Here is a 15,545-nt window from a genome sequence, read left to right on the forward strand (position 1 = left end):
AATGAAAATATCTTAAGTATGGTAAGATAATAGTTACCTTAGGGAGGTGATATTATAGTGAAGAAAGAAAAATTGACTTGAATGGCAATGATACCCCTGGGAAATTAGGTAAAGTTGCCTTTAGATAAAAATCTCAATGCATCAGAATCATTCGTTGCCTTTTCTGGTTAACTGTCTCACTTGCTGAAAATCTTTCTAAAATGTACAGTTCACTCTCCTTAAAATACAACAAACGGAGAGTTACTGAATATCTGCACCAGGGCAAAGTCTTCTTTCTACAGGACTTTGCCTGAGCACACATAAGATGGAGGCGCCTGAGTGCTACCCCCAATCCGAGGGCAAAGGTAACGTATCAGGTGGCTTTACACAGCCTCCATAGGGATTCGTCTGACTGCCACTGTCCTTTTCTCCTTAAGGGGAAGTACAAGAAATTCTGGCCACCTGAGGGCTCCCACTGTTAGGGTGCCAGTGAGCTGAGGTCCTTAGGTTTGCCTGAAATTCCATCCTTTCCTTTAGGGAGATGCAACCTGACCTCTGGTACAGACTCAGGTTCTGATGTTCCTCTAAGAGTTTCAGAAGCAGCCTTGGAGGGGTACACTTCAAACAACTGTGACAACCGTTACCACAGTAGGATTGGGAATTGCAAGCCCTCAGTTCTAGAGCACATCCCTAACCTGTAATGACTGTGAAACCTTGGATATGCCACAATTCTCGGGCTCACAGCGGCCCCAGGCGGGGTTCCCCCTAGGTCAGTGGTTCAAATACTGCCCAGCTGGGACCCGAGGGGCTGCCACAGCAGGTAAGGGAGGTAGGCCGGGAAGGCAGCACCTCCTCACGCCCCTTCAACAGAGCAGCCTCCCGTTTTTGTTCTGCATATTTCACTTCTGCATGAGATATCATTTTATTGCTTTGAGGAGATAAAATTGGGATAAACACTGAACTACATAGGCATCAGTTTCTTTCTAACTCTGACACTGTCCAACCACAAGACAATGTCTGCCAGGGAGCTCAATCTTAAATATAATTATAGAGGATTCTGTATCCACAACAGAAAGAGCAATTTATTAAGAAGTATCATTCCATTCACCCATATAGTCCTTCACTAATCCGTTTATTCCAAAACAACATACTGACTACACATTAATTATGTCAGCAGACATGCTCGGCATGGGGATGCCATAATGAGCAATGGACACACCGTCTCAGGCCTCCTGCTTCATCCAAGTAGTGGGGGAGGCAGACACTAATTTTACAGTCACACAAATATTTTTTTACAAACTCGATAAGCACAGTGAAGGAAAACTTTAGGGTGCATGAAAGTCTGTAATAGCAAGGGGGGGAGCAAGTCTGGGGGATCAGGGAAGGCCCCCCCCAACCCTCAACTCTAAGGCACCTGGGTTAGTTCGACCCAAGCCCCACTTCTGCCTGAATTACAAGACTCAGTAGACTTCAGAATACGGTATTACTCAGAACTGAAGAAGGAAAATCTTACATAGGCAGGGAATGGAAAATCTTAATACAGCCGAACACTTAAGAATATATTCTTAAGTACAGTCTGACTAAAACTAGCCTCATGGGGGAAGGGGCGAGTGCAGGGAATAACTGTTGATCAAAGGATCTGGTTCAAAATGAGCCTGACGACCATGCACACGCACACACATGCACACGCACACACACTGCCTGACGAATGCTAGGAAACCAACTCACGCCTGGGATTTATCAGCACATGGCTTGGCCTGTTTTTCCCTGACCACAGATACCACAAACCAGAAGTTCCCGGGCCTCCCACACACACGTCTCTGATGGGCTGGTGGGGCCCACACGTGTTTTGATACCACCCAGCTCAGTCCCAGACGCCACACGACACCTAGATGCACATACCTTGTTCTCTTTGTAGAGAAATTCAAGATGCAGAACCTTGCGCAAATCATTTCTGCTGTTTATGCTGAGATCAGAACGTGGGCGCTCCTGATCCATGATCAAACACGTCTTCTTTAAGCCCTGAGGGAAGAATCCTGAATCATCATTTACCATTTCAAGTCAAAACCTGCAGTTCTGAGTTAAAGTATACACAAAAACCATTAGTGCTCATTATGATCATTCTCATCTTGCCTTCTTCACAAGGATATTTCCAGGACCAAAAGTGACTTAAGAATTTATTTTTATACAACTTTTATGCTTGACATCACTTCATGACAATACTATTCTGATTCTTCTAGGAATCACCTGTGGGCTAAGGTGAGGCTGGAATAGTTATCCTATTTATTTACAAATAAAGAAAGTGAAGTTCAGGTAAGGGTTTCACACAAGGCCAGGTCAGGAACCCTGGGTGTGGCCCTAGATTTGGGGTGACTGGCTATGAAGCTGGAAAAATAAACAAGAGTCTCATCTGAGCAACAAAGGCGTGGATACTGGCCTTTTGTTTATCTTGCAAACTTCATAGCCTCACTTCAGCCCACAGTTGATTAGCCCAAGGGAACCCAGTGGAATCAAATAATAGTAGGGTTGTGACCATGCCAGCCTGGGAGTCTGGAATTCTGGGTCCCAGCCCACAGGAAGCACACGATACATGTTTGTGGAGGTCCCAGTAAAGTCACTTTCCATTTTCCTATACTGACCTTCCAGAAGACCCAGGTTCAAGGCCCAGCTCAGAAACACACTGGCAGTGGGAAACTTGGCAAATCATGTCCCCTCCTAAGAGTCTGGTTCTTGAAAAACAACAACAGCTGCTGCCAGCCCACCTCGCCGGGCCACCCTGACCATCAAATGTGATGGTGGCTGGAAGAGAAGAAAAAGCCTCCCAACCAGTTCAGCCTGGCACTAAGGGAGTCGCTTGCTCTGGATGGACCCCAGACTTCCAGGGCCACAACTTCTGCCCTCGCCTTGGTGTTCTCAGTTTTAAAGGGGCTCTAACTGCTGGGAAAACCAAACCAAACCTACTGCCTGCCATGAACTTAGGTAGGCAGGTCAATTTGGGAAACTGAAACACAGGAATGCAAATGAACGAAAGAGAGTGAAAAGGAGGTCTTAGGGAGGAGAACAGAAAGAAATGTGTGTTTGTTTTGGAGAAAGGGGTGGGGAGAGGTTGTAGAGGGGTCCATTAGCCGAGAGAGTCAATTGGAAAGAGCAGCAGGGCTCAAAAGCAAACATCTGCATTTCACCTGGACTTAGCCAGGGGCTCCCACCAATCAACACTGTGTATTGAAGGTCCTTCTCTGCTAGATAACTCTTTACATCTGTCAACAATTCATATCAGCAAGTCCTGGTGCATTTAAGAATCCCCCAGGATTATGATGCATCCTGGCATTTGAAACCCACTGGGGTAGGAGATAAGGCTGCCCGAAGATTCAGCCAGTCCTCATCCATTCAACATTTGCCATGCACCTACTATTGCTGGGATCTGTGCTAGATGCTGAGATACAGAAGGAGTAGCACAAAGCCCGACCCTCAAGGAGATGACATTTTGTTGGGGAAGAAGACCATAAATAAATGTGTGGATGTATAGTATGGCAGCTGCTATAGGCACTACTACAGAGACAAATAAAATGGAGGGAGACAAGAAGAAGGGCACAGTTTAGATAATCAGTTATTTAATGAAAACAAATCACCTACCATATGCTGGGTCGATCCAATTGCTGGAGGCAGAGGAATAAACAAATCAAAGTCCCTGACTTTATGGAGTTTATATTGTATGGGTGAAAAGACCAATAAGTAAAATATGCTATGAGATAAATATAGCCAGATAAGATGACAGATGGTGCCAGAAGTATGGGGAAGGGTTGCTACTTTATAAAAGGTGGTCAGGAGAGGCTTCATTGTTTATGTGGTATTAGAACCAATTCCTGAGAGAAGTGAAGGAGCAGACGAGACAGACATTTGGCTGAAGAGTGTCCCAGGCCAGGAAGAGCAAGTGCAAAGGCCCTGTGATAGCTGCAAGGAGGCCAGTGCAGCTAGAGGTGCATGTCCTGGGAGAGGTGGTACAAGATGAGGTGAGAGGGGTCACTGGGAGCATGCTTATGAAAGGCCTTGTCAAGCTCTTGTGAAATGGGGAGCCAATGGAAGGGCTGAGAAGAGGAGCACCATGAACTGATGCATATTTTTAAAGGATGCTAGGTTGAGAATAGATTGCAGAAAGAAAGGGATAAAGCAGAAACCAGCTAGGAAGCTACTAAAGTAATTTGCATGAAAGCTGGGTGCTCTGGACCAGAGTGAGAGTGGCTACATTTTCTATATGCTCTGACAATAAAGCCTACACATTCGCTGATGGACTGGATGTGGGTGAATGGCACAGAAAAAGGCAAGGATAATTCCAAAGCATTTGGCTTGAACAACCGAAAGGGTGGAGATGCCACTTAATAGCGTAGGGACAGTTGCAGGAGGTAGAGGAAATCAGGAATGGAGTCTTAGACATGTTAAGTTCGAGAGGCTTATTAGAAATCTAAGTGGAGATGTAGAAGAGGCAGTTGGAAAGAACTCAAGAGTTCATGGAGAAGCCAGGTTAGAACTAGAAACCTGGAAATTGCCAGCTTATAGATGGTAATAAAATCCATAAGACTGACGGAGGTACCTAGAGAATGAATGGTGAGGAGGAGAAAAGAGGTCCAGACTGAGACTTTGAGTCCCTCAACATTCAGAGGTCAGGGAAATGAGGAGGAACCAGCAAAGAGCCTGAGAAGGAGCAACCAGAGAGGTAAGAGGGAAACCAGGAGGAGGTGGAATCCTAGAGTCCAAGCAGAAACTCTCTGAGAAGGAGTTCAGTTGTTAGACCAAGGACAAGGACTGAAAATTAGAAGTCACTGGTGGTCGTAGCTAGAGTGGTTTCCACAGATTGATGGGTACAAAAGCCTGATTAGAGTGGGTTTGAAAAAGGGGGAAGAAGAATGAGAATCAGCAAATACACAGCTCTTTCATGGGGTTTTGCCATAAAAGGGGGAAGAAAAAGAGACTAGTAGCTCAAAGTGTTTGGGGGTCGAGGTGGGATTTTTGGGAAGCCTATATATATGCTGATAGGAATAAACTAGGAGAAGAGGAAGAATGAATGATGTAATAGAAAGAAACAATGATAACTGGGGTAATGTCTTTGAGCTGAGGGTACAGTCACATGGCAGGGGCTGGTCTCACTCAAGCAGATGGAGAATTCATTCACAGTAACCACAGGGAGGGCAGAACAAATGGTTCAGGCCCGGGAAGTGTGGTGGTGGGAGCCTGTTGATGTTTTTTCATGAGATAAGGGAGAAGCCTTGGGGTTTGAGAAACAAGGCGTGAATGGTCTTCTAGGATTTGAGGGTGACCCTGGTGGAGAGGTATAATCAGCTTGGCGGGGGCATGGAAAGATCACTGGGGCTGAGTGGCCATGAATTTAGAGTAAGGCTGGTCAACAGGGTCGTGGGTTTTTCTCCAGCCCCATCCAGCTCTGCAGGTGTGGCATGGAATAGGGCGAAGTCAGATTTCAGCCAGATCAGGGGAGTATGACGATCGGAGAGAAGGGCAGGATTATAATAATGGCTCAGTAAGAAGTGAGAAAAACAATAAGGGGCTGAGGGACTAGAAAAATTGGAAGGAACAGTGGAATGCAGAAGGGGTGAAGCTGAAGAGGTGCTTTTGTCCAGCCAATGAAAAGGATGGGATGGAATGAATGCAGACAGGTGGGTTGCTTGGAACTGAGGTTATGGAAAGGTACAACATTGACAAGGGCAAAACTTAGGGCATGACCACGGGAAAGGGTGGTGGAGGGAAAAAGGAGGACAGGGCCCTGCAGGGCAGCAGCTCTGGACCCAAGGGGCTGGGGCCTGGAAAGAGTCATTTCACTAGGCACTGACATTGTCAGCGGACCATCATGACTCTCCCTGAGGAGAGGCTAACAGGGCTGGGGGCTGGGGAGTGGGATTTGGTAGCCGGAGCCAGGCCACATAGAGCTGTGTGGGCCATGGTGAGGCCTTCCTTTAGGTTTTTATTTTAATAAAGATTATTATTATTTTTTAGGAGGTACCAGGGAGTGAACCCCAGACCTCATACATGGGAAGCAGGCACTCAACCACTGAGCTACACGACTCCCCTGTTCCAATTTTCTTCTCAGTATGATGGAAGCAGTGGAGGGTTGTGGGCAGGGGAATGATGTGAACTGACCTACTCCCCCTGGGCAAGTTTCTTTACCTCCTCCTCTCTTTATAGTCTTATATGAAATGGGAATACATATACTATTTTCAGGACTGCTAGAGGATTTGGGATAATGCACAAAGTACCTGGGATGGTGCCTAGAACCAGGGAGAAACTCAAGGAATGGCCAGCCCCTGGTTATAACTCCTGGGTAGCCGCAGAGCAAACTGCTGTGGGGACCCCATGGTCTCTGCCCTGGAGGAAAAGACATGAGAACTGGAGTGTCGCCCTGGCTCCCCAACCCTTCTGAGGGCCTCTGGGCAGCTTCTCTATATCCTCAGGGCCTTGGTGTGCTCAAACAAACAAACAAAAAAAATGGACGGGAGGGGAGGTCAGGCAAACCCAACGATTTCCAAGATTCCATCCAGGTCGGGTCAGCTCCACAGGTCCACCTAGCAGGTGAGACAAGCCCATGTACTAATAACTACAACATCAGCACCAGAGAGAGAGCCCCAGAAAAGATGAGCCAGTAAATCCAGCTGGAGTTGTCAGAGGAGATCCCTTGACAGAATCGGGGCTTGGGCTGGGCCCTGGGTGGAACAGGAAAGCATTTGGGAAAAGATGGAAATGAAAGTGAGGTGGGAAGCTGGGGTGAAGCTATAGTGGAGCCTTAAGTGCCAGGGTGAGGACTTGGGATTTCGTTTGTAACCAAGAAAGGAAAGGCCTGGGAAAGCCCTCTCTCAGAGTTCTGTTCCAGAAACCAAACTTAAAAGACAAGATGGTGGTGGTCAGCCCACAGGGTAGCAATGATATCCAAAACCCGGCCAGGACTCTGTGCTGGAAAGACAATGAGCCAGAAGAACGGGACAGGCACAATGATACCATGCACATAAACGTCTTAAAGACACATAATGAATAATAAGCAAGTGGAGGCACTTTCAAAACAGGTGTGCATCAGAGACGAGGGAGAAAACACCGCTGAACACCTAGCAGGGGCCAGACACTTTGCTTGGGAGCTGCCCAGAGATTTTTAGTGATCCTGCGAAGGGTACGTTTTATTAATCCTGTTTTACAGATAAGGAACCCGAGGCTCAGAGCCCAGCGTAGCATACCCAGGCTCACACTGCCAACTCCGAGCAGGTATCTGAAGACCCTCCGTCTGACTCCAAAGCCTTTCCTCCATCCGGAGTTTATGTTGTGTGTGTTATCATCCCAGGCAAGCGTGACACCTCGGCCCAGTGTGACACCGTGAGGAAACAGAACCCACAGCAAGCCTGCTCTCTCTGCGTGCTGAGCCCTTCAAAGCGGCTCTCCTGGAAGCGCCGGGACCTCCAGGAGCCCCTTCCCCGCCCCCGGCCCCTCGGCCGCCCCGCGCCTCCGCCAAACGAGGCCTGAGGGCCCCCCAACTTTCAAACGTTCAAAACACTCTTCTGGGACAAGACGGTAGAAAACATTGTTTAACATTCGTGAAATGGCAAACAATCCCACTGTTGATTAAAATGACTGAAGGGTTTGACCGTCAAGAACTTTTTTTTGGAGCCTTTTGGGTCCCCTGTGGGGGCAAGTTCTTTAACGAATGGAGTATTTCCCGGGGTTGGGTGTCCAGGACGCCCGGCGGCCGCGCTGAGGCCTGCACGCCGGAGCTGAGAGAACTCAGCGGCTGTAGCGAAAACGGGGGCGCCTCCCCACCCCCGGGGCTGCTGCCGCGCAGAGGGAAGCGGCTTCGCCGAGGCCCGCGGGCACGGCTGCCCGGCCTGCGGGGCGAGCAGGGCCCGGTGGCCGAAATGGCTCCTGGGAAATGTAGTTTCCCCGAGCCGGCGACCAGCGCTGTCGTTGGGGCATCTCCGGGGCGGGCGGCAGGAGGGGAAAGGTGTCCCTCCCCAACATGGAAAGGGTCCGGGGGATCCCCCATACTGCTGCCCACGTCCCACATCAGGGAAACTGCCCAGAGCTTTGGAGGGGCGAGGCGTTACCTTTCTGCTGAGGAACTCCCTCACCAGGGAGGCCGCCACCTCCTCCACGAAGAGGCCGTCCATGCTGCCGGCGCTGCCCACGAGGACCGGCAGGCCCCGGGCCCTCAGTCGGTTGGCGCCATCATGGCCGCGTTGCCGTGGCGACGTGGCCTCGGTGCCGGCGGGAACTCCTCCCCTGCCCTGGGAGCCCGCGCGCTGGCGGGGCGGGAGCGAAGGGGAGGAGCTTCCTTTAAACTCGCTTCTGAGAGCGGGAGGAAGCCCGAAGTCCAGTCCTGTCCCTCATCTTTTCATCTGGGTGGCCTAGAACAAGTTACTTCTCCCATCTGAGTCTCCATTGCCCAAGATGTCAAGTGAGAAGAATGCCTGCCTTTTGTGCCTGGAGAAATAAACCCACAGAGAAGTGGCCCCTGGAGGTCCCACCCTTGGGACCACAGCTGACTCCAGGCTCACCAGGCATAATGACCTCGGCCTGGAGTGTGTGGGGCAAGGGGACCAGGACGCTGAGCTGAAATTAAAGGACAAGTCGTTCTCCCCTTAGTGCCTGCTTTCCCATAAGGAGCACCAAGTAGTTTACACACTATCACATCTCCAGTCCTTACAAGTCCAGAAAAGGTGGTTACTACGTGTCCCATTCTTTAAAACAAGACCCTGAGATTCAGAAAGGTTCAGATTATGCCCAAGGCCCTCTCGGCTAGGAACTGGCAAAGCTGGATTCCAACGGAACCCGTGCCTTTGCCCAGTACTGGTTTCCCCAAACTCAGTCATTCGGATATCACCTTCACAATCTTTGCCACATCTGCACATCACCTAAACTGTTACATGTTCTCTTTAAACCAACTTAAATGCTTTTATTGCATGCTTTTTAATTTTTAAATATAAAGTGTTTCCAAGCAGTAATATCCATAAAACCTTGGGATTGATGTGCGTGTTATATTTCTACTACACATTCAAATAAATACATAATCAGAACAATGAACTGTGTTCATCTCTGTGCCACCTAAACACGTCTTGCAGATCACCAGAGTCTCACGGACCCCACCTGGGGAGCAATCACACCATATTGTACAGACTCCCGAGGAAATCACTGTGACATGAGGATTGTATTAAAAACTCTAGGTGTCTTCTCCCTTCTGATGCTCAATGGTTCTTTGAGAAGCCTCCTTTGAGCACTTAGTACTGTGGGAGACAAAGCTTATGTGTACTACGAGGAGGGCAGAGCTGCAGGGGAAGACTGCACAGTCCTCACAGCCAGCGACCTTGTCTTCCAGCCATGAAGACACTAAGGGATGTTTAATAAAAGAATAATACACATTTCTGTTCAGATAGTAGTTTTTGTGGAGTAAGTCAGAGGAAAGAGAGTTCTCCCTCCAGGGAGGCAGATTAGAGTGGGAGGAAAGTGGGAGGAAAGAATAAACATTCATTCATTCATTTATTCTTTCAATATTTATTGAGCCCTTACCATGTGCCAGGTGTGTTTGGGTGCAGCACTGTAAAATATATGCCCTGTTTAGAGGAAGGAAAGTGAGGAAGGATGGGGAATAGATAGATTTTTTTTTTTAATGAGTAAAACATAGATCACACATACAAAACAAAAACAACATTTAGTTTTTAAAATGTCATAGATTAAAAAAAACAACAGAAGTACAGAAGGACCTTTGCTGGGTAAGAGAGATTACAATTTGTTAAATGGTGACCAGGTAAAATCTCACTTAGAGATTGATATTTCAGCAAAAATCTGAAGGAAGAGAGGATGCAAGCCATGCAGATACTTGGAAGAAAAATACTCCAGGCAGAGGAAGCAGCAAGTGCAAAGGCCCTGAGGCAATTTCAAGTCTGAGTGTTTGTGAAATAGGGATTCCAGGGGAAGCAAGGAGTGAGGAGAGTCTTAGGAGGCGAGGCTCAGAGAGGCCACAGGATGCCCAACTGTGCAGACCTGCTGCCATTACAAGGACTTCAGCTTTTGCTTTGAATCCAATATCCTTTGAAGGGTTTTGAGCAGGAGAGAGAAAGGATCTGACTTGGTTTGGACAGATCCTTCCAAATTTTGAGTTGAGAAGAGTATGTGAAGAGGCAGTAAGTGTGGAAGAATGGAGCCCAATTAGGAAACAGTTGCAACAATCAGTAATCCTGAAAAAATTTAGGCTAGATATATTAAGTGCGTGTGTGTGGGTTACACTTTCTTGACTGTGGAACTTTTTGTAACATTGGAATGGAATGGTCAAGCAAGAGCAGCACTGGAATGCATTATTTTTCCAGACACATTACTAACCCCTGAGGATATAAGAACCTTTGCTTGTCTAGTAAAAGGGGACAGTTGGTCAGTACAGGAAGGGCAAAGGGTGTTCTGCAGGAATCTGGGTGGAGGGAGCTTGGATTACATCCCAGGTCCCATTCTTCTCCACAGATTCCCAGCAAGCTTCCAGATTTCTCTACTCCACCTTCCCAGGCCTGGAACATCCACAGAGTTCCAGGAGGGTGAATGGCTCTTGGGCTTCCCATAAATAACTAATATAATTAACATGCCAGGAATTTAAACAACAGTAAAGATAAGACAAGCCTTATAAATAGCTATAATCATTTTAAAAGAAAAAAAAAAAATACTTTTCTGTGTTCCATAAAACAGGGATAAACCCATGGAGCCCACTGAATAAATAAAACTATAGAGCGTGCTTGCCCAGGACCCAGTAAATACAATTTCTGCATGTCACACACTGGCCTAAAACCAGCTTTAACCAAGATGAGCATTGGCCTCACTGGTAGTTGGCAATCACTTTAGTCACGATCTCAGAAATTCAACGGACTACACACTCTCTGACTCTCAGCAGTAGGATCATGAGGAGAAAGATAATTCCCAAAAGTTTATATTCAGTATACTATCTTAGTACTTAAACGTGACTTAAACCAAAATAAGCCATAATATTTAGGATATGTATAGCTACAGGAAAGCTTTATAAAACTGAAAGGAGGAGAATGAAGACCACATAATCCAGGACAGTGGATCCCTGGGGAGGGGAAGGCAAGAGGACAGGAGAGAGGAGGGCTGCATAGGAAATAGAAGTAATTGTCAGTGTGCTGGGTCTTGTGAGGGTATTGGGTTCATAAGGGTTTGTTATTTTTTTTTAATTGATTCATTAGTTAATAAAAGATGGTCTTGCAGGAACCAGTAATTAGAGACTATCATGAACCAAGTCTTATTTTTAATTAATTCTGTGCCCCTTAAGTCCAGAAGGGATGGAGGAAAGACGAGGGGAGGGGAAAGGAAGCAAGGAGAAGGAAAAAATGCAGTGGGCTTTATATTTAAGGGACAATTTAGATCACCTTGCCTCATAACACAGCTTTCGCAGAGATGAGAAAGGAGTATGTGTGTGTGTGTAAAATCATACACATCACTATATAGGAACCTTGTATCTTTGAGTCTATGAGCTCTAGAATCTGTGAGTATAATCACAGGAACCCACAGAGATCCTCAGGTTTCGTCTGGTGCCCCATTTGGTTCTGACAGCAGATGCATCAGGCGTGGTATGGGGCTTAGAACAGGGAGGTGAGGCCTACTGCATTTGGGGGCCAGGGGTTCTGTAACAGCATGTAGGGTCATGCGTAGCCTCCTCCAAGATGCTTCAGGAGGGGAATGCCTGCACAGGTCCCCCTCCAACCTAGTGAGCCCTGAGAGCAGGGCAGGACTGGGGCTTTTACCTGGGTCAGGGGATTTCAGAGAGCAGGGCACACACACTTGTCCCCATGTCCTCTGCAGGGACTGGCTGCCCAGGTTAGAGAGGTGGGATCGTGGCTCTGACCAGGTGCAACATGTCTGGACCAGCTAAGTTGGAAGGACATGGTGAAAGTCCTACTAATGATATGACACTCAGATTTTCCCAGCTGTCTGGCCACAGTCCTCAGAGGTCAGGACAAGGGGTTCAGCCCAGGCCACTGTCTTTGGCAGCTGAAAGAGCAGCTCATCCACTCATTCTGCCCATGGCCCCACCTCATGGGCCACCTCCCAGCCCCTCCCTGCAGGCTGCCTCCCCATGGCCACCTATGTGAAGCTGGAGGAGAGAGGACCCAGCCCAACCAGGCTCCAGCAGAAGGAGGTTCTTGGCCTTCTGCTCAGCCCAAAGCATCGCAGGCCTCCTCGCTGCCAGGAGTGAGGAGCCAGATGTGCTGGTCTGTCCAGCAGGGGCTCTCTAGGCAGGAGGTGAGGTGGAAGCAGAGGCATCCAATGGGATTTTGAGAATGTGTCTACTTTAACCAAGAGGTATGTATTATCCTCCTCTACCCCTAACCCACCTCCCTGCACCCTCACCTGGAGTGGCCCTGAGAAGTTCTTGACCAAGGCTCCTTAAGGCACCTCCCAGGACAAGAGGCCATCTTTGCTCCAGGCCGAGATGCTGGGCATTTGTTCCACACCCTGGCATTTTCAGTATCAAGTGCAGAATCCAGACTCTCAGACATAGCTTGGTGTGCCTTGTGAGCAATTCCTGATTGAGACAATATTACTCTTCTCTCCCAGCTTCCCTTGCCATCAGATGTGGCCATAGACTAAGTTGTTATTAATGGAATGAGAGGGCCAGCACCTTAAAACCAGGCCTCTCTCTTCCATGCTCTTCCTTCTCTTACAAGTCAGAGCATACCTACCTATGGCTTATGCCATGGCCATCAAGACAAAGGCAACACCATAAGACAGTGATTCTCAAAGTGTGGTCCCCAAAACAACAGCATCAACATATCCTGAGAACTTATTAGAAATGCAAACTCTCAGCCCCCACATCACATCTACTGAGTCGGAAATGCTGAGGGTAGGGCCCAGGAGTATGTGTTTAAAAGGCTCTCCAGGTGACTCTGATGCCCACTCAAGCTTGCAGGCTACCCTTGGGGATGCCAGAAATAAGATGAGACAAACATGGTTCCATGAGTAACTGCAGAGAGGAGAGTCACCATGTGGCCTGAAATTCGAACAATTACAAGCAAATTAATAGATCTGGTTTGGGCTTTGCTGACTTTTTGTGAAGGGTATATGAGGATGTCTGTTGTGACAGCAGCGCACCTTCCACCCAAATACTACATCTTCCCTCTCGGAATGAGTGAAAGCCCAGCTATGGGACATTGACCTCTCCCTCCAGGGTTTGTGAGGCCAGAATCTCCCAATGGGAGGGGCCACACTGATGTGCTGCAAAGTGGTTACAGATGTGTTGAGATCACCATTTCCTCAGGCCTTGGGGCAGCTGGATGGAACCTATCTGGCAAGAGACAACCTTCTCCTTTTATCTCAACCTGCTGCCCAGATGTTGCCATCTGCTTTGGATGCCCCAACATGAACAATGCTCTGGGGAAGTCTCTGCTGTTTACAACTTTCAAAATACTGCTTCTTGCTCTCACCCTCTCCTGGTTCTCTGACCTCTTTGTCCACACTCTGGACAAGGCTTGGCCCCTTATACCAATGGCCTGATTCAGGCACCTTCCTCCAGCTTAATTGTCTTTTTTTTTTTTTAATTACTTTTACAATACTTTGACAATTTTTTAAAATTTTTATTTTTCAAGAAGCTTCAGATTATATAACTTACATAAAAATTTTAAGGAATTCCCATATGCCCCACTCCCTTCCCCTCCCACACTTTCCCACATTAACAACATCCATCATTAGTGTAGTGTATTTGTAAGAATTGATAACACATATTGAAGCATTGCTACCAACCATGGACTATAGTTTACATTATAGTTTACACTCTGCCTTGCAATTTTATAGGTTATGACAAAATATGTAATGGCCTGTATCAGTCATTGCAATGTCATGCAGGACAATTTGAATGTCCCGAAAATGTCCCATAATATACCTATTCTTCCCTCTTCCTCCCCTCAGAACCTCTGGTGGCCACTGCCAATGATAAGAGTTCTTCCATTGCTACAATAATAATAAGCCTATAATAGAATGATAATAAGTCTACTTTAGTCCATTGTTCATTCCCCAATCTTGAGGATTCTGGGATGGTGATGCCCACTGTGTTTCTAATTGAGAGGGGTAAGATGCCATGGGGCAGGTGGATGAGACTCTCTTGCTCACAGCTTGACTGTCTTAAAGTTCCAGTCCACACACCTGAGCGGATGGTCACGGGCTTCTCCCTTCTACTTCAGTCTCCCCAAATAGAATGTGACCCACCTTCAGCTCTGAGGCAGCTTGGGGGGCAGTTGTAGGATTTCTTTTCTCCCAGGTTTCCTGGACCAGGTCCTTTTATATATGAAGTTGGTTTGGAGTAAGCAGCAATCAGTCTTCCCAGTTCAACTCTGGCTGAGGGGTACTTGCTTCATGGACCACCGCATTCCCCTGGAAGCCAAAGTGCTGAGTCTCTGGGGCCAGAGCCAGAGAAGACATCCCTAGAGCCTGCAGTCCTTTTCTTGTACTCCCATGTCTGGTTACATTGGTTTGCCTTAGGTTCAGTTGAAAATGACAGAAACCCCCAAAGAAGAGTAACTTTCAATGAAGTGCTCGGAGTATGATGGAGACATGTCAAAAGAACACAGGAGTAGCTTAAAGGGCCTCATCCGAGCACCAAAGTAAGAAATGATAACAATAGACTATAACCTATGGAATAAAATAAGAACCCATGAATCCACTTATATGTAAATAAAGAAATTACAGAAAAGGGAAAGTGTTTCCTTACATTTGAATGCCAACTAATAAATGTAGAAAGAATGGCAAAAATCACCTTATTACAACCAGCATAATAATTATTGATTTAGGCAAGAATCATCAATGGATGCTAAAACTAGTGGCTATAACTTTGAAAAGTAACAAGATATGTACACTGTCTACAAGTATCTCTCCGTAAGATACTTACGAATTACAAAGGTGAAAATAGTCACTGTACAGTGGCAAAAGTTAGCTGACACCACACCAACCAGTAACCGAAGGTACCCTCACCAGCAAAGGAAAAATTGACATCACAGCCCTCCTTATATGATGCACTGAAAGAGACACAACACCACCCTGCCATACTCCTGTCAAAATAATAACAAAAACAAGGACAACAACATCAGTGGCCTAAAAGATGGTCATTTATTTCTCTCTCACATGAAAGTCCAGGGTTCCTGTTTTTCCACGTCATTGGGTGCCCAGTTTCCTTTTTCTTATTTCTGCACCATGTGTGGCCTTGTCTCACAGTCCAAGATGGCGGCACCCATGTTGCCAGGTAGCAAGATGTAGTAAAGAGGAAGAACGAAAGGCAAAGAACCCACAGCTACCCCATCTTAGGGAATGTTTCCAGATGCTGACACAGAAACTTCTCCCTTGGATCACAGCTTTGTTACTTTGTCCCTCCTGCTACAAAGGAGGCTACATAACACAGTCTTGTCTGGGGTGGCCATGTGCCCAGCTCAAAATCCTAATACTATGAAGAAGGAGATAATGGGGATAATGGACAAAGGAGGACAGATAACAAGTCTGAAACACTGGTGGGCTGAAGAACATCTCTGGTTCTTTCTTTA

At 47.1% G+C, this 15,545-nt stretch overlaps 1 protein-coding gene across 2 annotated transcripts in view; it reads right to left on the reverse strand.

The window, feature by feature from the left end:
• The window catches only part of MINDY4 (MINDY lysine 48 deubiquitinase 4), a 135,606-nt gene extending 127,353 nt beyond the window's left edge, over positions 1-8,253 (reverse strand). Inside the window, exons 1-2 of one of the 2 annotated variants that reach the window (XR_009185771.2) lie at positions 8,070-8,253; positions 1,882-2,001 (exon numbers count right to left, since the gene is read on the reverse strand). Coding sequence is in view for 1 of the 2 variants with exons in the window: in XM_058296821.2 (XP_058152804.1) it covers positions 1,882-2,001; positions 8,070-8,132 (183 nt within the window). In the remaining variant the exon portion in view is untranslated. The remainder of the gene's footprint in view (positions 1-1,881; positions 2,002-8,069) is intronic. The other variant, XM_058296821.2, reaches the window with a different exon arrangement.
• Positions 8,254-15,545: the final 7,292 nt, after the last annotated feature.

The sequence above is a fragment of the Dasypus novemcinctus genome, chromosome 5 (assembly GCF_030445035.2).
Source record: "Dasypus novemcinctus isolate mDasNov1 chromosome 5, mDasNov1.1.hap2, whole genome shotgun sequence".
NCBI lineage: Eukaryota > Metazoa > Chordata > Mammalia > Cingulata > Dasypodidae > Dasypus > Dasypus novemcinctus.